At 42.3% G+C, this 21,544-nt stretch overlaps 2 protein-coding genes across 2 annotated transcripts; both read left to right on the forward strand.

The window, feature by feature from the left end:
• The first annotated feature begins 11,191 nt into the window (after nt 1-11,191).
• Nucleotides 11,192-12,363, forward strand: LOC147423048 (pentatricopeptide repeat-containing protein At1g56690, mitochondrial-like). Its single transcript, XM_086501093.1, has 3 exons — nt 11,192-11,381; nt 11,543-11,639; nt 11,719-12,363. The coding sequence occupies exon 3, from the start codon at nt 11,871-11,873 to the stop codon at nt 12,360-12,362; it is 492 nt and encodes a 163-aa protein (XP_086357219.1). The 5' UTR covers nt 11,192-11,381; nt 11,543-11,639; nt 11,719-11,870; the 3' UTR covers nt 12,363.
• An 8-nt stretch (nt 12,364-12,371) lies between these two features.
• On the forward strand, nt 12,372-16,513 carry LOC147423049 (pentatricopeptide repeat-containing protein At2g39620-like). The gene has a single exon (XM_086501092.1). It carries the CDS (start codon nt 12,600-12,602, stop codon nt 16,362-16,364), a length of 3,765 nt encoding a protein of 1,254 aa, XP_086357218.1. The 5' UTR covers nt 12,372-12,599; the 3' UTR covers nt 16,365-16,513.
• Nucleotides 16,514-21,544: the final 5,031 nt, after the last annotated feature.

Genomic DNA, 21,544 nt, shown 5'->3' on the forward strand with positions numbered 1-21,544 from the left:
TAAATAAACGTAAATCTAGTTAAAAATAAACCTAAATCTAATTTAATGTAAGTCTACATATAACCTAATCTTTAACGTCTTTTAAGATAGTTTCCTACGACGTTATAACTCTCTTCTTCTTGTGTGTGTGCTCGTGTGTGGATGTGTGTGCCAATAAAAAGAGATAAATGGTATAACCTTTCTATCACCCATGCCAAGTATGATAGATTGATTATGCCATTTCCCTCTTGAATAATAGGTCTTGAGTTCAACTCCTCGTCGACTAGATCTTTAGGTCTTTTAATTTTAATTAGTTTCCTACGACGTTAAATTAGTTTCTCTCTCTTTCTCTCTCAATGTGTGTGCGTTTTTTTGGATCGTATGCATGTTTTCTCTCTCTTTTCCTCTCTCAATGTGTGCGTTTTTTGTTTATGCATGTTCTCTCTCTCTTTTCCTCTCTCAATGCGTGCGTTTTTTGTTTATGCATGCTCTCTCTCTCTTTTCCTCTCTCAATGTGTGTGTGCATTCTTTGTTTATGTATGTGTGTGTGCGTTTTTGTTTTTGTTTGTACTCTCTCTCTCTCTCTCTCTCTCTCTCTCTCTCTCTCTCTCTCAAAAACACTATGTGTGTGTGTGTATGTGTGTGTGAGAGAGAGAGAGAGAGAGGGAGAGAGAAAGAGGGGAAGGGAACATGAGAATGAGGAGAGGGAAGGAGCATACCTGGCTCTCCTTCCTCTCCTCGTGTGTGTGTGTGTGTGTGGAGAAGAAAAAGAGAGAGAGAGAGAGAGAGAGAGAGAGGGAGAGCGTTACCTGCTCCTTGCTTGAGGGCGCCGAAAAACTCAGATCTGAGATCTGAGTTTTTGGGCGCGCTCGGTTATTTTTTTAGCCCAGTCGGCGTCGCTATGAGTGTCGCTATGAGCGTCGCAAATTTACAAAGAAAGTTGCGACGCTCATAGCGACGCCGGGAATTTTTTTTTTGAGCGTCGCTAATATGAATAGCCTCTTGTAGTGTTAGCAGAACCAGGTGAGGAGTTTAAACCAGTCTTTATTGCTCAAGACCTTACCAAAACTGAAGAGGCTATACTTAAAGAGCTCCTCAAGGAATACAAGGATATCTTTGCTTGGACATATCATGACATGAAGGGCGTTCCACCTTCTGTGGTGCAACATACAATTCCCATGATCAACACTGCTAAACCCGTCCAGCAACGACCCTATCTAATGAATCCTAAGTACACCAAAATTGTACAAGAGGAGATTGAAAAACTTATCCAATGTGGATTCATATACCCGATTGAGCACTCAGAATGGGTTTCTCCAATAGTCATTGTGCCAAAAAAGAATGGGAAACTAAGAGTGTGCGTGGACCTCAAGAAAGTTAATGCAGCTACTAGGAGAGATCATTATCCCTTGCCATATTCAGAACTTGTACTTGAGAGAGTTGCGGGCAAGGAAGCTTATAGCTTTTTAGATGGGTACTCTGGTTACAATCAAATCACAATTGCATTAGAGGACCAAGCTAAAACTGCTTTTATCACAAAGTTTGGAGTGTTTGCATTTCGTGTTATGGCTTTTGGCTTAACAAATGCCCCTGCTACATTCCAACGATTAATAAACACTACGTTTAAAGAATTTCTAAGGGAGTTTTGTGAAGCTTTCCTAGATGACCTTTGTGTTTATTCTTCTTGGGAGAAGCATTTGTTATATCTACGAAAAATATTTGAAAGGTGCAGATTTTATCGCATCTCATTGAACCCTTTCAAATGCCAATTGGGTTAAGCATGGAGTCATTCTAGGGCATATAGTGTCCAAGAACGGGATATCCACAGATGAGAGTAAGATTAAAGCCATTGCCGATTTGCCACCACCTACGAACTATAAAGGACTTCAAAGATTTATGGGCCATGTTGGTTATTATCGAAGGTTTATTTTAAACTTTGCCGAGATAGCGCGTCCATTGTACATGCTTCTTATCGAGTTTCACTGGACGGACGAATGTCATCAATCTTATGAGTTATTAAAGAAGGCCCTAACAAGTGCTCCAATCCTGCGAACACCTAATTGGAATGTACCTTTTCATGTGCATATTGATGCATCAAACTTTGCTATTGGGTGTGTTCTAACTCAACCAGGAGAACATAAATTGGACTACCCTATTAGCTTTGCAAGTCGCCAATTAAATGATGCCGAGATGAACTACACTACTATAGAGCGCGAAGGTCTAGCTATGATTTACGCAGTAAAGAAATTTCACTATTACCTTCTTGCTGCCAAGTTTGTGTTTTATGTTGATCATCAAGCATTGCTATATTTGGTAAACAAGTCGTGTTCCACGGGTCGAATTACACGATGGTTGTTAATTCTTCTTGAGTTTGACTTCACCGTTGTTGTGAGGCCTGGGAGGAAACATGTCATGGCGGATCATTTATCTCGTATCCCTAATGGCGAAGCTCCTACGGGGGTTGATGATGAATTGCCTGATACTCCTTTGTTCATTGTTGAGACAATGCCTGAATGGAGTGAAAAGATTGTTAACTTCTTAGTTAATGGTTTTCCACCCAAAGAGCTGCGAAAAGATATAGCTCGAAAATTAATCAAGGAATGCGAACCCTATTGCTTACTGGCTGGAACTCTCTATAAGAGAGGAAAAGATGATGTTCTTAGACGCTGTGCCCGCGAGGATGAGTATTTATATATTCTACAAGAGGCACACATGGGCGTAGCTGGTGGTCACTTTTCAAGAAAGTTGGCTGCCCGAAAGATCTTACAGTCAGGCTATTGGTGGCCCACTCTGTTTAAGGATGCATCACTTTTTGCAAAGGGATGTGATGAATGCCAATGCTTCAAGAAGCCACAAAGAAGGGATAGGATTCCTCTACATCCCATCAAGGTAACCCAACCATTTGAAAAGTGGGGCTTAGACTTTGTAGGACCGATTAGTCCGGCTGCACGTAACACGCAATCACGATATATCATTGTGGCTATCGACTATGTAACCAAATGGGTTGAAGCAAAAGCAACACGAAAGGCGGATGCAAAAACAACAGCTAAGTTCCTCTTTGAGAACATTATCACACATTTTGGATGCCCCTTTGAACTTGTGATCGAGTGACAATGGAACTCATTTTATAAATGAAGTAATAAAAGAACTCACATCAAACTTCATGATATCTCACCACAAGTCTACACCCTATTATCCCCAAGCAAATGGCCAAGCTGAGAGTACCAACAAAACTCTCATCTCCATTTTGACAAAGACAGTCGGGGCTCATCGCACTGATTGGGACCTAAAGCTTACATCAGCTTTATGGGCTTATCGTACTGCGTATAAAGTTGCTATTAATTGCACACCGTTTAAAATGGTGTATGGCCTAGAAGCAGTTATGCCATGGGAGTTTGTCATTCCTAGTCTTTGAGTAGCTTCTCAAGAAGGTTGGGATGGTAACCCCTTAGTGGAGTGATTATATATCCTGGAAAAGGCTAGATGAAGAAAGGAAATTAGCTGTGCAAAATGCTCTAGTGGAGAAGGATAGGAGAAAGAAGTGGTTTGATAGCCATTTAAAGGATAAAGACATCAAGGTTGGTGATAAAGTTCTTATGTACGGGGTACGTAATGAAAAGAAGAAATTGAAATACGCTGGTAAGGGACCATATCGAGTGTGTGAAATTACCCCTCAAGGGACCATTCGTGTGGAGACTCTAGATGGAGTTGAAACCATTGGATTCCTTAATGGGAGTAAATTCAAAAGATATTATGATCCTCTAAGCCAGGAAGAGTTGCAAGCCATCCATCAAAAGAAGGCTGCCAAGGAACAAGCAGAGCTTAGAAAAATCCAAGCAAGAGTTGAGGCTCGAGAACGACAACAACGTCTTAGACGCCAACGAGAGGCTAATCTGGGAATCACGCAAGCATTTTTCGAGGACACAGATGACGACTCATTAGAATCTGAGCCACCCCTACGATAACCAATTGAGCTAAATAGCCCCTATGGGAAAGTACTATACAATGCCTTATTAGATACGGGAGCTAAACACAATTTGTTATCCTATGGAGTTTGGTGTCAATTAGGGAAACCGACCCTATCCCCAAGTACGATGCAAGTCAAGGACATTAATAAAAAGAAAAGTGCTATTCTTGGAGTCCTTCAGACCCCTGTTGTCTATGACAATGGAAGCATAGTGTAGAGGTTTCTAGTCATGCCCGCGGGAGCTATGGAAGGCAACGTAAACCTGGGACGCACGTGGATGTTGGCAACCAAATGCACTATTGATTGGGATACTGGTAGTGTCACGACGCGACCACCGATTCTTACCCCTATCATTCAAGCAAAGTCACCTACGTTGCAAACTCTAGCAAAGTTGAAGGATAGCCAACATTCACAAGCCAAGGTGGTTAACTCGTCTTTGCCGGCTACCCATGAACCTAGCACTTCAACACTTGTAGTTGCAGCAAGCAGTAATATTGCAAGTACTCAACCTGCACGACCTAAGAGTACATATCAATGGATCCCCAAGGCCTTACTTCCAACTACCTCAACCCTCCCATCCATTCCAAGAAAAAATTTCCCCGGAAAACCAAGAGCGCGCCCTAGGAGAGTCAAGACCAAATTACGATGGATTCCAAAACAACTATTAGAAGCCCAAGGCTACTATGATGGAAATGAGCAAATTTGGGTACCTAAACGTAAAATGTGTCCTTCCCTATCGACAACAAACCCATATGAGTGAAACAGTGTAACGCTAAAGTCAATGGCAGACCGTGGGAAGAGAAAGATCACAGAATGCTACACACCTAGTCCAGAGCTAGTTTGGGCTCCAAGGCAAAACCAATTTATTCCACCTAGCTCAGGAAGGGGGGAATTCCATGAAGCTTCTAGCTCCTCATGTAATACATTCATAGAGGTAAAAGCTTCTACACAGCCTCCACCTAAAATAGTGGACCTCCATGAAGCTACAAAGGAATCCACACCTTCCAGTGTTCAAGAATCACCTGATGAACCACTTCAAGTTCGATCCTGGGAGAGTACCTTACCACCCTTGCAACTCGACGAGGCACCTAAGGTAATAGAAAACTACTGGCAAAAATCTTCACCTATAACAACTTGGAACAACTGGTTTCAAAGGGTGACGACATCATTTCAAACGGTATGATCTACCCAAGGAAGGGGGGAGTGTTTGTGGATATCCATTATTCACTTGCTTCCCTCTCAACCTTTCTCCCTGACCTCTTAATCTCCAATCTTCGGGAATGTATATATAAAGCCTTATACTCACAAAAACAAGATAAAAAAGTAAAAGAGCAAGAGCCATAACACAAAATCATAAAAACAAATTATGCACAAGAACACGACCCTTGTAATATTTGCACTCTAACCATCATCTATTTGCGTGTACAGATATGGCTAGTACGCTAGAGTCATCCACTCCTGCCTTGGGCGAGAGGTACCCTCGTTACTTTTCACAAATATTTCACATGGTCTTTCCAGTGCTTGCATGTGAATGGGATTTGATAGGTACGCTAGCATGTGAGAGGAATTTTGAGGAGTTAGAATGGTTGATACGTCTCTTGACCACGTCTGATCCATACTTAGTAGAGAGCGTTTCTCCCATTGCACAAGCCTACCCTTTTGACCAAGATGACTATAGGCGTCTAGTGACCTTCTTAGTAAACATGGGCACCTATGATGAAGAAGAAAATGTACAGAACTACACGGATGGCACATATGGTCTCATGGATGATGACTTTGTTTATCTCGACGATGAGGATAGGGGTTTAGCCTTAGGGTTTCCCCCCAACCTCTACAATATCCTATTCCCTTGACTCTCTAGGGGGAGTGCAAATAATTAGGTTAGGGTTCCTTATGTTTTTTGTTGTGTTCAATAAGTGTTGGTACCTTTTCCCACTAATGTGCCTCCTGGAGGTATTCCTTTTGTTTCCTAGTGTGTACAGGAGCGTGTTGCTATTGATAGGATTTGGACCTTCATGGAATCTTTATCTCGACTCACTCTTCAAATCAAGCGCGACCATCGACACAAACAGGTGTTTCTTGTCCATTAGCATTGCCCCTTATCTTTTTTGCATCTATGATTGTCTGCTTTAATTGTGATTGGTAGCCTAATATTCACCGCAGTTGCTTAGTATCAAACATTTAATTCAATGTAATTTTTTGTCATAATCACTTGTCTAGGTTTAAAAATCAAGCAGTCCGACTAAGCTAGTTTGACCAAGTTAGGTGTTAGAGATCTTCTCTTAATACCATGGGGAATGCCTTCCTAATAATCAATGGTTACTTAGGTTCTTAATCCAATTTAGGCAGCATTGTGTGAAATGTACTAGGGCTTTCTAGTGGGCTTGACCCTATTGACCTTTAGCTTAAGTATTATAAAGGGAGTCTACTAGTGTGATGAGCCTGGGGAGGTGTATCAGTGTTATATGACTCCCCAAGGTTACAAAATTAAAATGCTGAAAATGAACAAACAAAAAATCAAAGTGCCACAATGTAAAATCTTAAGCTGGAAGAGAAATCTCAGCTTGATTTGGTACTTCACTCACATGTATTGCCTAAGGTACTAGAGCCCTAGAGGTTCTCAGTGTGGGCGCTTTTCCTTGAAAAGCAAAAAACCCAAGGCATACAAAATAAGCACACACATCAAATTGAATCACTGTGAAAACACTTTGGGGGGTCAAAGAAAAGGTAATCAGTCAGGCGATGATTTCATGAGAAATTCTTTTTATCGTAGCTTAACTACAAGGTCCTCTAGGTATAGCCTCTAGTCAGCCCTCGAACATGAATACTTGGCTCTCGCGATTAAACAACTTAATTGACCACAGAAAATTAAGAAGCTTACCCATGGTATTAATATTCGATCTCTAGTGCCTTTCGACTGTCAAATTAGCGACCCCAGACTTGTTTAATTTTTTACCTTTACATCTGTTTATGCATTTGATTACATCTGTTTATGCATTTGATTACATTGCAATTTAATGTTCATTGCTGACAAATTGTTTGAAATTCTTTTACCATTCAATTTGTCTACCTAAAACTGCATATGCTTTTTAATCACTTATGAGAATGCAATTACTGTGCCAATGTTGTTTGATTTTGCAGTGACTGAATAAGGCTAAGGACATTCATCTCAAATGGTCTTTCACTTCGACGAACGAACTTCAACTCAATAGCTTTCGAGGACGGAATCTACATCAGGAAGGGGGGCATGTTAACCCTCACGGCTCACGGACACCCCATCACCTACGACGAACGTGTATTATGTATTTGGTAGAGTCAGGTACTGGGCTTGTCGGACCAATAGGAAAAGGGTAAGAGTGATCGCCGATGAGAGGCACACTCTAACTGGGACATTCAAGGGATTAGTTGGCTAAGCATGGGCGCCCAAGTGTGAATGGGGTGAGCTCATATAAAAGCCAACTAAACCTAAAATTCACTTATTCTCTCATTTGTGCAATAGAAGAGTGCTCTTGCTCCATCTCCATCTCCATCTTCTTCTTCTTCACCTCCTTGTGTGTGTGTGTGTATGAGAGAGAGAGAGAGAGAGAGAGAGAGAGAGAGAGAGAGAGAGAGAGAGAGAGAGTGAGAGAGAGAGCGCGATCGAGCATTGCGGCGGCACGACGGTGGTGAAGCGGTTGAGCGCGACGTAGCGGCGTCTCCTTCTTCTTCGCGGCGAGGAATCCTCCACGGCAGGAGCATAGAGCGGTGAGTGACACACCATTGCCCTCTTTTGAGCTTACTAGTTAAGCTAGTTGTGTGCTTGGAGCCGTCTATGGCTCGCACACAGTGTTAGGCAAGGCCCTTGCTTTGACAGTGCGGCAAGGAGTGCACACCCCTACCACTGAAAAAGAGCCTCTTGGCTCTTCCATATCAAAGCCTTTGCCATGGCCACTTTGCGTTGGTCCCCTAACACTATAAAAGAGCCTTCTCGGCTCTTCCATACCAAAGCTTGATAACACAGCTCCAACCTTTGCAACGTCCATTGTCTCCACTATCATGTTTGTTTCGAGGAGTGCGATCATACGGAGGGTTGAATGCAACTTGTGTGCATCCGTGATAGACATTCAATTGTGCGGTGAGTAAGTATTATCATTTTTTGATTTTTGACATTGAGAACGCAATTAACGAACACATCGAAAATTGCATGCTGCCGTGGGGATGGCACATTCCCACGTATTATGATAATTTGAGGAGGACTGTGCAAACTCTCCTATGCAAGGAAACTTGCTTTTTTTTTTTTGCAACATAAAAATGAACCAACAAACAATTAATAACATTGATGTTTTGTTTGATCACTTACAAATATTGAGCTCAACAAAACTCTAACCTTCCTTGTGATTTTTTGTGAGGTACACCTTTGAAACATGACGATCGGTATCTCAAACACACTCTCAGGCGAAAAAGCCTAGCATGCCTTGATGAAAACTCTCTCTCTCTCTCTCTCTCTCTCTCTCTCTCTCTCTCTCTCTCTCTTTCACGTCTCGCCTCCCAATTAATAAATATCTCAGACATTGCTAATAACATAAAATAATAGAACTTAGTCCATTTTTTTTCATTTGAGAAGTGTTGAAATGGAATATACAATTTTCAATACTTTGCTCAATCTCAATTGGATGCGAATGTAGCTAACTAAGCTATTCAGTGTAGTTTAATTCAAGAATCTGATTTATATCCGTTTTCTAGTAGTTTTTCCAGAATTGCAATTAAACCGTTTTCTACAAAGTAAATCATGGTACACTAGTTCTATTCTAAACGTTACAGCTTCCACTTTTTTTGGCCCACCAAAAGCAACGAGAGTAAGACCACTACGTGCAAACCAGAGCAATGCGATCCTTGACCCTTGACGGTTCTTGTTGACAAAAGCGGCTGCCGTATGCGTCTTCAAAACAGGTTTGTCTACTGCCCCATTTTCCACTGTCCTGTTCTTTGATGGAAACGAAGAAAGATGCTTTGTCCTAGCTAAAAGGTTAGCTACAAGTGACAAAAACCTTTTGAAGCTGAAGAGTGTTGCTCTAAGCTCATTGAACTGCTTCCATTCTTGTATGTAGTTTAAATGCAGCGAAATGGTTTGTTTCAGAGAGACATGCTCTGCCACATAACTCGTCAAGAGTCATCAAGCAAAGTTGCAGTTTTGACAGTCTGATGTTGATTTTTATATGTATGTATTCCTGTTTTTGCATCTACGTCGATATTTTTGTTAAGATCAAGGGGGCAAAGAGCTATGTGCCTCTTATCTTGCGCAAGAACATCATCTCAGAGTGGATTGGTTAAGCGGATGCGGATGTGGTCTTAGAATTGTTTTAGTTTCAGGTCCTCTCACTGGACTATATAGAGTATGCCTTGACAAATTTGGGTTTTGTCATCGTTGACGTCATCCTATCGTATTATGCTTGCTGCTCAATGCAGTTCTGTATGGGACTTGTTTATGAGGTTTGGGTAAAACAAGGGAAATCAAATGAGCGGCTTCATTCTTTTCACTGTCTGCATGTGGCATTTTTATTGATCGGGATCCATAGGGGTTGAGATAGGTTTACACTCAGGCATACCAAATGCTTCCAACAATTCTTAAATATAGCGCTCGTGGGAGAGAAAGATGCCCCCCTATGTCTGCCATATCTCCAATCCAAGAAGCAAGACAAGATCTATCATCTCAAACTTCTTAGCCAAAGTCTCCATAATTATGTGGATATGCTCAACATGTAATCACAAGATCATCCACATAGAGGATAACAAGTGTCACCAATCCTCCCTCACGTTAAATGTATAAATCAGGGTCTGCAGAAGATTGTCGAAAGGAGTGTCGTAGGAAGAAAGACTCTTCTGGTACCACACTCGAGGGGCTTGCTTTAGGCCATAGAGAGCCTTTAGCAACCTACATACCATGTTTGCAAAGTCGGGATCCTCGAACTTTGGGCCGACGATGTCGATGATGATGAGGACGACGACGAAACGGGTTGAAATCTGAAAACTATAAGGGCTGAAATCTGCAAATCTTTATCTGCTGAAGTCTAACTCTATGTCGGGGATGATGTCGATGACGACGATGCGACGACGACCCGTTGAAAACGTAGATGCTGAAATCTACGTTTTTCGGGCTGAAACTGTAAACCTTGCGAAAACTGATCGTGCGGCGAGAAACTGCTGCGAGAAAGTGAGATCTGTGAGGTTCGGGACTTGATCTGTGGTGTTTAAGGGCTGAAAATTGAAAACGCTGAGGTTTCTTGATGTTCCGTCGTGGTGAATCTGCAAATCGCTAGGGCTGATCTGCAAATTAAAAATGCTAGGCTGAAAATGGCTCTGCTGCCAGATGGCCTGCAACTGCAAAACGCTAGGTCTCTTGTTGAGTCTTCTGCCGCCAGGGATCTGCAAGAGCAAAAACGTTGGCTGATTTGGTCCAAAAACGCTAGGTGGTTGCTGTGGAGCAAAAACACTAGGGCTTGGGTTGTGCTGAGAAGTTGCCTGTCGAGTGAGTGCTCCTGCTGCCTCTTCTGTCAATTAGTGCTAGCTTAGGTTTGCTTATATACAAACTTATTCAATTTGCCCTACCTACTTTTTAACAAAAGTCACTTAAAAATAATAAGTGAAAAATGTCAAAAAATAGAGAAAATAGTTTAAATGTAATGGAAAATTTTCCTGAAGGATTTTGATGGATTCCGATGGGAATGCTTATGATCATGCTGTGTGCAACCAGAGGATATGTATCCATACAAAGTGCCCGAGCATGCACGGTCTGTGAACAGACTCACAAAAGTGTCAGAACACTTCTAATCCAGATTGACTGAACCCTTGTCGTGGTGTAGCTTGTCCACGGACACATAGGGTTGGATGTGTCACGTGACATAAAGTGAACATTTTTTGTGAGATTATTTTGAGAGCATGAACAATATGATTAACTTAATTAACTTGGCATGAACAATATGATGTTCAACTTTCCAATAGCCAATTTTCTATGTATACAAAATCAAGCTAAGGCAAGTAAATTGATGGATGATCCCATCTTGATATGAGTACTAGATTACTAGCCCATAGCAACCTTTTTATATGAGTAAAAATACCCGACTATCCGCATGCAAGCTGCAAACAAAAAATTGCATTAGATTATTCTCAAAATGCAAAACAATAAAGCCGCCATCCACATGAACGATATGATTGACAGAGCTCCATGTGCGCATAGTATCAGACTGCCTTGTGCTAGTCACTTCGAACTACCTTGCCTCGAGCTGCCTTAGTCTCACCGCCTCCTCTGCAAACTCAAGATGCACGCATAAGAGATCTCTTCCAAGGCTGCGTTCAAACGAGCCGAAGGAAGGGATGTTCAAAGGGGCGTGTGCAGGCAGTGACGAGCGTTCATTGGTGTAGAAATGAGGAGGAGTTTCCGGACCCACCAGAGGATTGGGTGAGCCCCCGGCCCCCCCTCCCCCCCCTGCATCTTCCGCCTGCTTTTTCAACGCCCACGAGCTCATCATCCAATGGTCTTTTTGAGTAGGAAGCTTTTGGTTTGTTGCTTTGCTGACACTTAATGTTTCTTCTACCATAGTCGCCACCTTGTGTGAACAGGTAGAGCGGAGGCAAAGGAAAGAGCGAGGGCTGCCGCCGGTCGCTTCTGAACCCACCCTAAGTTCTACCCGTCCTAGGGAATCTCGCAAGATTCCAGGTAAAACTACAAAGGGGAGTCGGGACCCTTCAATTAAGAACCATTTAACTAAAAGGTTTAAAAATTTGTCATACAGCAGGGAAGCCGCGCACTGATGGGCACGAACTCAGGTCGTGGAGCTCTAAACGTACTAGTCGCCTTCTGCAAGCGTCTGAAAGGAAACGGTCTTTACAAGAAATTGATATTTTCGCGCGCAGTCCATTTTATTGCTTGATTGCGGGCAGGGTGGATATGCCCACCGAATGCCCATTTCGCTTTGTAGGTGAGGATTTTTCTCCGATTATTCTTACCGGAAGTTGCTGCTTGGGTGCTTGCGGCAGCTTCAAAGCCATAGATTATGGTGAAGAAATAGACAGACATGGATTGTTAGAGGGCACAATGGTTAGAAATACTCTTATTGATAAGTGTGCCAAGTGCGGTGTGCTTGTGAAAGCACAAGAAGTCTTTGATAAACTCCTTCAGAGAAATGTTATTGTTTGGAATGCATTACTTTCTGGTTATTCTGAACATGGGCAGGGTGAAAAATTGCCAGAGCGTTTGCAGAAGGAAGGTGTTTCATTGATGAGTAAAACATGTGTAAGCATGTTGAAAGCTTGTGGCATCTTCGTTTCTATAGAGGAATGCATTATATTACAGGCTGAGATTGAGAAGAGGCTTGCAAGGAGAGCTTGCTGTGGGCCGTTCATTAGTCGATACATTTGCCACGGGTGGCTTCCTCTCTGAAGTGCATCAGTTCCTTGCAAAGCTCCCAGGGAGAGATGTTGATACATTGTTAACCTTGCTCTCTAAACTTGATTGTTACCATAAGTTTTTTATCTTGTTAATCAGAGTTATCTTGAGGGTCACGCTCTGGCTACTGTTTATATCCAAAGCTTGTGTCCCCATAGGAGCTGTAGAACTAGGCAGGGAAATTCATGCAGAGGTTGAAAGGAAAAGACATTACAGGATGCATACAAGACAATGCGTAAGTCACAAGAAGAGTTTTTTGAAGCAGGAATGTTGCCACAGCCTTCTGTTGAAGATGTCAATCGCATCTTGCGTACCGTCAGGAAGATGCCTGGTCGATTTTCTTTATCCCATTTGCATCCCTTCATGATTAAAAGTGGCTTGGATGCTCATGTGTCAGCAGGAAATCACCTTGTGGTGGTGTTAATACAAAGTGGAAACATCCCTGGGGCTCACCTGGTATTTGAGAGGTTGGCACATCCGAATGTGGGGTCCTGGAATGCTCTCATTGGGGGTTATAACAATTGCAACCAGTCGCAGTTTGCACTGACTTTGTATGAAAAGTTTCAAGACGTTGACTCTCTAAAGCCGACGGGATACACTTATGTTGAGTTGCTCAAGGCTTGTAAGAAGCTGAAGGATATGGAGAGGGGCCTCCTCTTACATTCTGAGGTTGCTACAACAGACCTTTTGAAAACAGACCCTTTTGTAGGCAGTGCCTTGCTTGATATGTACGCTAAGTGTGGATCACTTTCTAAAGCACATCAAGTTTTTGATGAGCTTCCAGCTAAAGACGTTGTCACTTGGACTGCATTGATTGGGGGGTATGCAGAACATGAGCATGGTGAGGAAGCTCTCGAGTTGTTTGGTTTAATGCGGCAACAGGGCTTTTTGCCAAATGCAGTTACATTCATCTGTAGCTTGAAGGCTTGTGGAAGCAAAGGATTTAGAGACAGAGGGGAAGTGATACATGCAGAACTTGAGAAGAAGGGTCTTCTTGAAGGTGATGTTTTTATTGGCAGTGCTCTGGTTGACATGTATGTGAGATGCGGTTCTCTTTCTGCAGCGAAGAAAGTGCTGGACACACTTCCGACAAGAAATGTAGTCCTGTGGAATACCTTGATCGCAGGATATGCTGAAAATGGGCTTGGTAACGAAGCACTTGGCTGTCTTGAGCAGATGCATCTGGAAGGTGTTCTCCCTGACGCTGTTACCTTTTTGCTGAGCTTGAAGGCTTGTGGCAGCATAGGACAATGTGACTTGGGACAAGAATTACATGCTGAGGTTGAAAGAAAGGGAATACTTGGCAGTGATCCTAATTTGGGCAACACCTTGGTGGATATGTACACCAAATGTGGTTTGCTCGACTTAGCTCAAGAGGTGTTTGATAAGCTTCCACTGAAAGATGTTGTGTCATGGACAGCCCTGATTGTGGGATATTCTGAGCAGGGGTTTTGTGACGAAGCAATCAAGCTTTTTGAGGAGATGCAATGTGAGGATGTTTCTCCAAATAGTGTAACTGTGATTTGCTGTTTGAGGGCTTGTGGCATCATAAAAGCCATAGATAAGGGTGAAGAATTACATGCTTACAGTGATAGACATGGACTGTTAGAGAAAGACATAGTGGTTGGCAATAGCGTTATTGATATGTATGCCAAGTGTGGAGTGCTTGTGAAAGCACAAGAGGTTTTTGATAAACTCCTTGAGAGGAATGTCGTCTCCTGGAATGTATTATTAACAGGCTATTGTGAACATGGGTGGGGTGAGAAAGCACTAGAGTGTTTCAAATTGATGCAACAAGAAGGTGTTTCGCCAACGACTATAACCTTTGCGTGCATCTTGAAGGCTTGTGGCATTGTAGGTTCTGTAGAGGAATGCGCTCTATTACACACTGAGATTGAAAAAAGGGGTTTGCTAGAAGTAGACCTTGTTGTTGGCAATGCATTGGTTGATACCTACGCTAAGTGTGGCTTCCTTTCTGAAGCGCAGCGAGTGTTTGAAGGGCACCCATTCAAAGATGTTTTGACATGGTCAATCTTGATCTCTGGATATTGTGAATATGGTCGTTGCCATGAAGCTTTTGAGTTTGTTAAGCAGATGCAGCTTGATGGTCACTCATGGGATACTGTCACGCTTATTTGCATGTTGAAAGCTTGTGCTTTCATAGGAGATGCAGAACTGGGTAGGGAAATTCATACTGAGGTTGAAAGGCAAGGACTGCTGCAAAAAGACATTCTTGTTGGTAGCACTTTGGTCGACATGTATGCAAAGTGTGGAGCTATTGTGAGAGCACAGGAAGTGTTTGAAGAGTTATCCATCCGAAATGAAATAACTTGGAATGCTCTGATTGTAGGACTTGCTGCACATGGGCATGGTGAGCAAGCACTTCGGTATCTTGGACAGATGGTTTATGAAGGTTTCTCTCCAGATTCTGTCACCTTTGTTGGCAGCTTGATAGCATGTGCCAGCATAGAAGCCATAGACAAGGGTCAGGAGTTACACGTGGAAGTTGAAAGAAGGGGCTTCTTTGAGAGAGATCCTTCTATTGGCAGTGCTTTGGTTGATTTTTACACCAAATGTGGCTCACTTACCATGGCACAAGAAGTGTTTGATAAGCTTCCATTCAAAAATCAGGTCACATGGACCACTTTAATTGCAGGTTATGTAGAAAAAGGGTACGGGGATGCTGCTCTTGAATGTTTTGAACAAATGCAATTAGAGGGTATCTTTCCTGATGACCTGACATTTGTCTGGAGCTTGAAAGCATGTTGTATTGTAGGGGCATTAGAAAAGGGTGAAGACATACAGGCAGAGATTGAAAGAAGAGGGTTGTCAAAAAATGCTACCATTGGGACCGCCTTGGTTAATATGTATGCTGAGTTTGGTTTGCTTACAAGAGCACAAGACATATTTGACAAGCTCCCAGCTAGAGATGCTGCTACCTGGAATGCATTGATAGCTGGTTATGCCAACCATGACCATGGTGAGAAGGCTGTTTTGTGTCTTGAGCAAATGGAGGCAAATGGTGTTAGCCCAGATGCTGTCACAATGCTTTGCAGTTTGAAAGCTTGTGGAATGATTGGGGCCACAAGCAAAGGCCAGATGCTACATACTGATGTTGAAAGATTCGGGTTGCTGGAGACTGACCTTTTTGTCGGCAACACAGTGGTGGCTATGTATGCAAGTTGTGGCTCCTTAGCGAGAGCTCAGCAAGTTTTTGACATTCTTCACCGTCGGGATGTTGTTACTTGGAATGCAATGATGGTGGCATATGTAAAGCAAGGGCTTGGAGGAGAAGCGCTTGAGCTTGTTGATCGTATGCAACTTGAGGGTGTTGCTCCAAGTGCTGTTACATTCATCTGCAGTTTGAAAGCCTGTGGCAGTATAGGAGCGTGGGATGTTGCGGCTGAGATACATGCTGAGATTGAACGGCAGGGTTTCTTGGAAACGGACCAATATATTGGCAACACCTTGGTCGATCTGTATGCCAAGTGGGGTGTTCTTGCCAAAGCACAGGAGGTGTTTGACAAGCTTCCCTTTCAAGGTGTGGTCTCCTGGACTGCACTGATGAAAGGATATGCCCAGCTTGGTGAAAGTGAAAGTGTCTTCAGCACTTATGAGAAGATGCTAGGAAAGGGCATAAAGCCTGATCCAGTAACTTTTGTAGTCATTCTTAGTACTTGCAGTCGTTCACGTCTGCATACGAAATCACAAACATTTGTTGATGTAATGAGTGAGCAGTATGGCATAACCCCAAGTCTTGAACACGACAACTGTGTCGTAAGCCTTTTAGGCCACACTGGCGAACTAGACGGGGCTTTATCGTTGATCAACCAGCGGCCCTTGTGCTCCAACCTTGGAACATGGCGAATCGTTTTAGATGACTGTGCAAAACTGGGAAACACAAGGCTTGGAAAGCAGGCCTTTGAGCATGCAGTCCATCTGGATCAAAGGGCTCCTGTAGGTCAACTTTCCAAGTCCATATTTTTCAGGCATTGAGTTGCTTGGAACTCCAGGGTCGGGGGCATTGAAATTGTGTTTGGAGAGGGAGGCTTCTTGCAGTGTCCTTGCCCTTTTAGTGACCTTGGAGGTAACCCGCTCATTGCAACAGCCATAGATGCACACGAAGAGCAAGAGCCTCAAGTTGAAGTCATCCTATATGAGAAGCCTACTAATGATGGAAATCTCATCCTTCCCCCTTTGGTGTATGGCAATCTTGTAGAGACTCTAGAGCAGAAGCCATATGATTAAAGAGGAGGCTGATGAAACTCGAATTTCTTATACAAATGGTCCAAAATACCCAACCCTTTTGAGTCATTTTAAGGAGGAAAGATTTTGAGACTCATTCCTCCTACTCGAAGGAAAGCTCTTCTTCATGCATCTCATTGATGATGACTTGGCATTCCTTACCTGATTCTCATTGCTTGATGTTTAGATGGTCTAATGACTGATAATACATCGACACAATCTTGAAAACTCTTTTTTGAGGACAATTCCTCAAATTTCCGAATGATGAAGAGCCATATCATGTAATGCATAGCTTGGGCAAGGTTAGGACATAGCCCTCAATACTAACCACAATGTAAGTACCGGTATCTTAATTGAAGACAAGCTGCCATTTAAGAGGAGAAAGGTGACTTGATCACGTGAGAGGACGGTGTTGTAATGCATTTTTTGCAATTCAAAAAATCACTAAGTTTATTTTGGAAGTTTGCTTGCTTGCGTTTGGGTGTGGCATGTGGATGTTGCAATGTACAGAGGGTACATAGTGTGGTGCATTTTTGGCGGTAATATAGGAGGTGGGGCCCTTGGGTATGGTGCCATCTATCTTGAGCTGCTGTGATGGAAGAACATTTTTTAAATGCAAATATGTATACATGAAGTGCAAAGTGATGGAGTGCTTATTTGCCTAGAAAGTTCGACACATGCAGTCACCGACTGGATGTGGAAACTGATGTGAGAGGCCATTCATAGTGTATTTGGAGGCAATGGGATTCACATGCATTTAAAAACTGAAACTGCTTCTGAAGTAGGTAATAACATTTGTGTGTTGGCTTGTTTATAAGAGAGCTGAGGGTGCCATGGAATGTGTATTTGTGGAGTTTTAAAAACATGAGCGATTTGTGCAAGGCAAATTGGTGCTGTATGAAGTCATACAATGCACACGACAAAATAATGGTGGGCCACATCTACTTTTTGAGCGGAACTGGCATCGATCGGGGCTCATGTGCGCACTACATCAGCTGGAGCTGTGGGAGGCGAAAGGGATTTGTTCTTGGGGGTTTTGAGAATTTGGTTTTATTGGTTGAGAGAGTGGTCTTTTATGTGTGCTTTATTTTGCTTAGTTGGCATCTGCACATAATTCCATTCTTGGGGTTCAACAATTCTTCTTGCAAGCAGCCTCTTGTCGGCTGAAATTTGCACAAGCAATAGTGATATGTGTTACCATGGTGAAAGTTATAAATCTATAGTAAATTTTCCCATGATTTATTTTGATCCACCACAGAGAGAGGTCTCAAAGGAAGCTTGAAGTTCCACAAGCTCACTATTTCATTGTGCAAGTGAAGAGCTCACTTTTTGAGGAAAGGGAAAAGGTATGTAGTCTACAAAGAATGTTTTTTTTTTGCTTTTTAGTTGCTTTTTATCAAAATTTATCAGCCATAGTAATGAGCCATATCGACATTTTTTGATAGGCTCATATGATCCTAGAGTGAGAGTATGTATATATGAGTGTATAAAATAATTTTGGCTAGTTTTTGATCAAATAATAATAATTTCCAATAATTTTCTTTAATTTTTAGATAATAAGGATAAAAATTTAATAAAGTGAGCCAGGAAACTCAAAATCTTCTGAAAGAAAATGCCGAATTAACAAAGCAAGAGCTTCAAGCATGTCAACATTGGAAGAATTTGCTACAAGTTAAACTTTGGGCCAACTTACAATGGATCAAAATTACAAAATCAAGGGCAATTAGCGATCGAGCAACCAAATGATAAACCGTCTGAGTCATAGGTGATATATTATGAGAATTTGGGACAAGCAACGTAAGTATGCGCTTGCCAAACCGGATAGGTTAAGCACATGTAAGAAAAATGGGGCAAACTAGGGCTCATTTTCATTTGTCAGAGAGAGAGAGAGAGAGAGAGAGAGAGAGAGAGAGAGAGCTTTGTAACCCAGAGCTACACTGTCCTGTTTTTGCCTACCGTGAGCACTCAGAGCAACCATACTCCACCAGATTTGGTAGGAATGATCCTCTAATTCAACAAGGATGCTCTTCTACTATTCAAGGACAAAAGTATATAACTCACTGCACAAAAAAATTCAAATCGACCGCATGGACATTAATCCAAACTGCTTATTTGCAAACTGTCAAAGCTATTAGGAGCACCAAATCTTGTCCAAATGCAAAAGGATTTCACCAGTGATCACAATACAATTTGGGGTGGAGATTGAATCATAATTGAATTTATTACACAAGGCAAAGCATGTGGTGAGGTTGGTGGGTAGCTCATCCACCAAACCCACAAAGAGAAGGACCGAAGGATAGAGCTCTAGGGCCAAAACACCCGATAATGAGGCCATAAAGTCAAATTCCGAGCTAAGAGGAGAGATCAGGGAAAAAAAGCAAGAAATCCCTTCAGAGTACCAGTCCATTAAAGAGGCGTAAGATATCACCATCTCTTTGGTGCGGAATAAAACACAACCTACTGAACAGATTCAAAAGACTCAAGTTCAAAGATCCATGGAGGAAGCACAATAACTTCGAGAGGAATGGCTGGCCAAGCTAGCCACTCAAAAGAAGAAAGTGGATGAAGTTCCCCTGGAAGATGAAGAAGATGATCTAGATCTTGATAGAAAGCTCAAAAAACTCAAGGAGGACCAACTTGAGAAGATCAAACAACAAAAATGCCAAAAATAAATTGAGGAAGCTGAGCTAGTTGGATCTTATAGGCAAAATATCCATGAAGTACTGAAAAGGAAAATTGATCAAAGGAAAAAAGATGATTCCAAGAGACAAAAGATAGTTGATTTAGAATCTCCACTGGATTCACAAAGGAGTCAACAGTCTATGCAGAGAGAGTCTCGTAAAGACACAGTTACCACAACTTAGTAAGAGGAGAGGAGATCAGAGATGAAGAAGCAACAAGTCTCACCCAAACCGCCAACTCCTCCTCCTCCTGACTAGGATTAAGAAGAGATTAAATATCAAGGAGAGAAGAAGGAATCTGAGGAGAAAGATGAAGTTTAGACCAAGCCTAAAGATTTTTAAACAACAAAACAAGATCAAAGCAATCTAGAAGAAGAGCAAAGGAAACTTGAAGACCCATCTAAGAAAGATCAGCCAAAAAGAGAACAAGTGCTGAGAGCTCACAACAACAGACAACTCAAGTACGGCAAGAGGTACCACCTCGCTCAAGAGCGGAGGCTCAGGCAGCTGGACAAGCTTCTTCAGGATTTTGATTTGGAAGAACAACTAAAAATGATTAGATTCCAGTTCAGGTGCCAAAGAGCGGTTTCAGATTTGTGATAGCTGGATGCAAGAGATGTCAAGGCGGACCAATGCAGCCATCAGAGAGATTGAGCGACTCTGCCAGCGAATCGAATGCCTACAAGAAGACAAGGAACAACTCCAAGCTGCTTTGGCATAAGAAAAACAGGATGCATTAAGAATTTTTCAAGATCTAGAAAAAGAGATCAAGGCCAACAGTGAACTGCAGATAGAGCACCAAGCTTTAGAAGAGACTTTGGCGAGAGAGCAAAAGAAATATACATAATTGTGTGAGTCCTATGATGTGTTCAAGCACACGCTCTCAACCCTCTTGACACTATAAGAGGTCCCCGCCCCCACTTCAACATCTCAAACTCCAACGGACATTGCAAAGGAAGTCAAAGCACTAAAGGTAGAGCTGGCCCAAGAAAAGCTAGAAAGACAAACTACTGATGGCTAGGCCAATAGCAACCAACACGCAAAGGGAGCAACAAATGAAGGAGATCCGAGAACGGCTAGCAAATGCAAAAGCAGAGTTGACAAACCGAGCAGAGAGGCACAGTAAAGAGTTGCAGGCTAAAGATTTGGCAATTAAAGGCTATTGTCCCTGCCCAACCACACAAAAAATGTTTGAATTTGAAAGTACAAATCTACCCCTAGTGGACCTACCAGGCACATCATTCAGGGGAGGTTTGTATGATTTTGAAGAGGAGATGGAGCAGAAAAATGGCCGCAATGAGCTGAGTAAATGGATAAGATGACATGCCAGCAAGATCACAATGCTTTATGAGCTGAAAGGATTGGAATCAGGTGCCCTAATAATGATCAAACCCGATGAAGTAGTAAAGAACTTTGGCCATGAGATGATAAGTCTCCCATTGATAAACTAAGAAGCCTTATTGTGGAAAAAGAAGCTCTTGTCGGCATTAGAATCCAAATGCAAGGGAGACTACAAGGATGTGCCAGGTATAGTAGACGAAGTGCTTCTCATCTTAAAGAGTCACCCTCTATAAAGAAAGAAGTGGTTTGAGAAAAGACCCCAAGATGAGACCACTTACAAGAATGCCCATCAACATCTCAAGATCAACCCAACCTACTGCCCAATCTCTAGATGACAATCCTGGGAGAGCTATTACATGCAGAGGAGTAGGAGACCTCAGTACAGAATTACCCAATACTCTCAAAGGATTTTCAAAGCCAATTAACAACTACAAATAAATGGAATCATACATGGTCCATACCATGAAAGCTGCTATTGCTCAAATGGAGGATGGACCTGATCTAACATGCCACGCGATGACAAAGATAGCCAAAATGATTATCGCATGCATACAGGTCTTTGAACACATTAATGTAGTAGAACATCCTTGGCAGGTGTTCCTTGAAGGCACGGAGGGAATTGCTTGGAACTTGAAAACGAAAGCCCCCAACAAGAATATTCTCATGGGGATGTATGCAAGGATCATGTTCCTCCCCTCACACTACATGCAAACGTTTGAGGAGGCTTTTATGATAGTGTTCTTTGAGAGGAATCCATCATCTTCAATCCCTTGACCAAAAATATACAAGGAAGGCATATAGCCTATCAAAGTGCACTATTGAACAACTCTTCCAAAGATCTGTCAGTCCAAGTTGACATAGTCTCTCGAGCTACAAAGTTCACTCAGATCACAAAGACATTGAGAAGCG

The sequence above is a fragment of the Adiantum capillus-veneris genome, chromosome 26 (genome assembly GCF_014529385.1).
Source record: "Adiantum capillus-veneris isolate H3 chromosome 26, ASM1452938v2, whole genome shotgun sequence".
NCBI lineage: Eukaryota > Viridiplantae > Streptophyta > Polypodiopsida > Polypodiales > Pteridaceae > Adiantum > Adiantum capillus-veneris.

Bases quoted from the DNA above. Each gene is read 5' to 3' on its own strand.
- LOC147423048 (XM_086501093.1), top strand. From the start codon at position 11,871: ATGCCCACCGAATGCCCATTTCGCTTTGTAGGTGAGGATTTTTCTCCG.
- LOC147423049 (XM_086501092.1), top strand. From the start codon at position 12,600: ATGCGTAAGTCACAAGAAGAGTTTTTTGAAGCAGGAATGTTGCCACAG.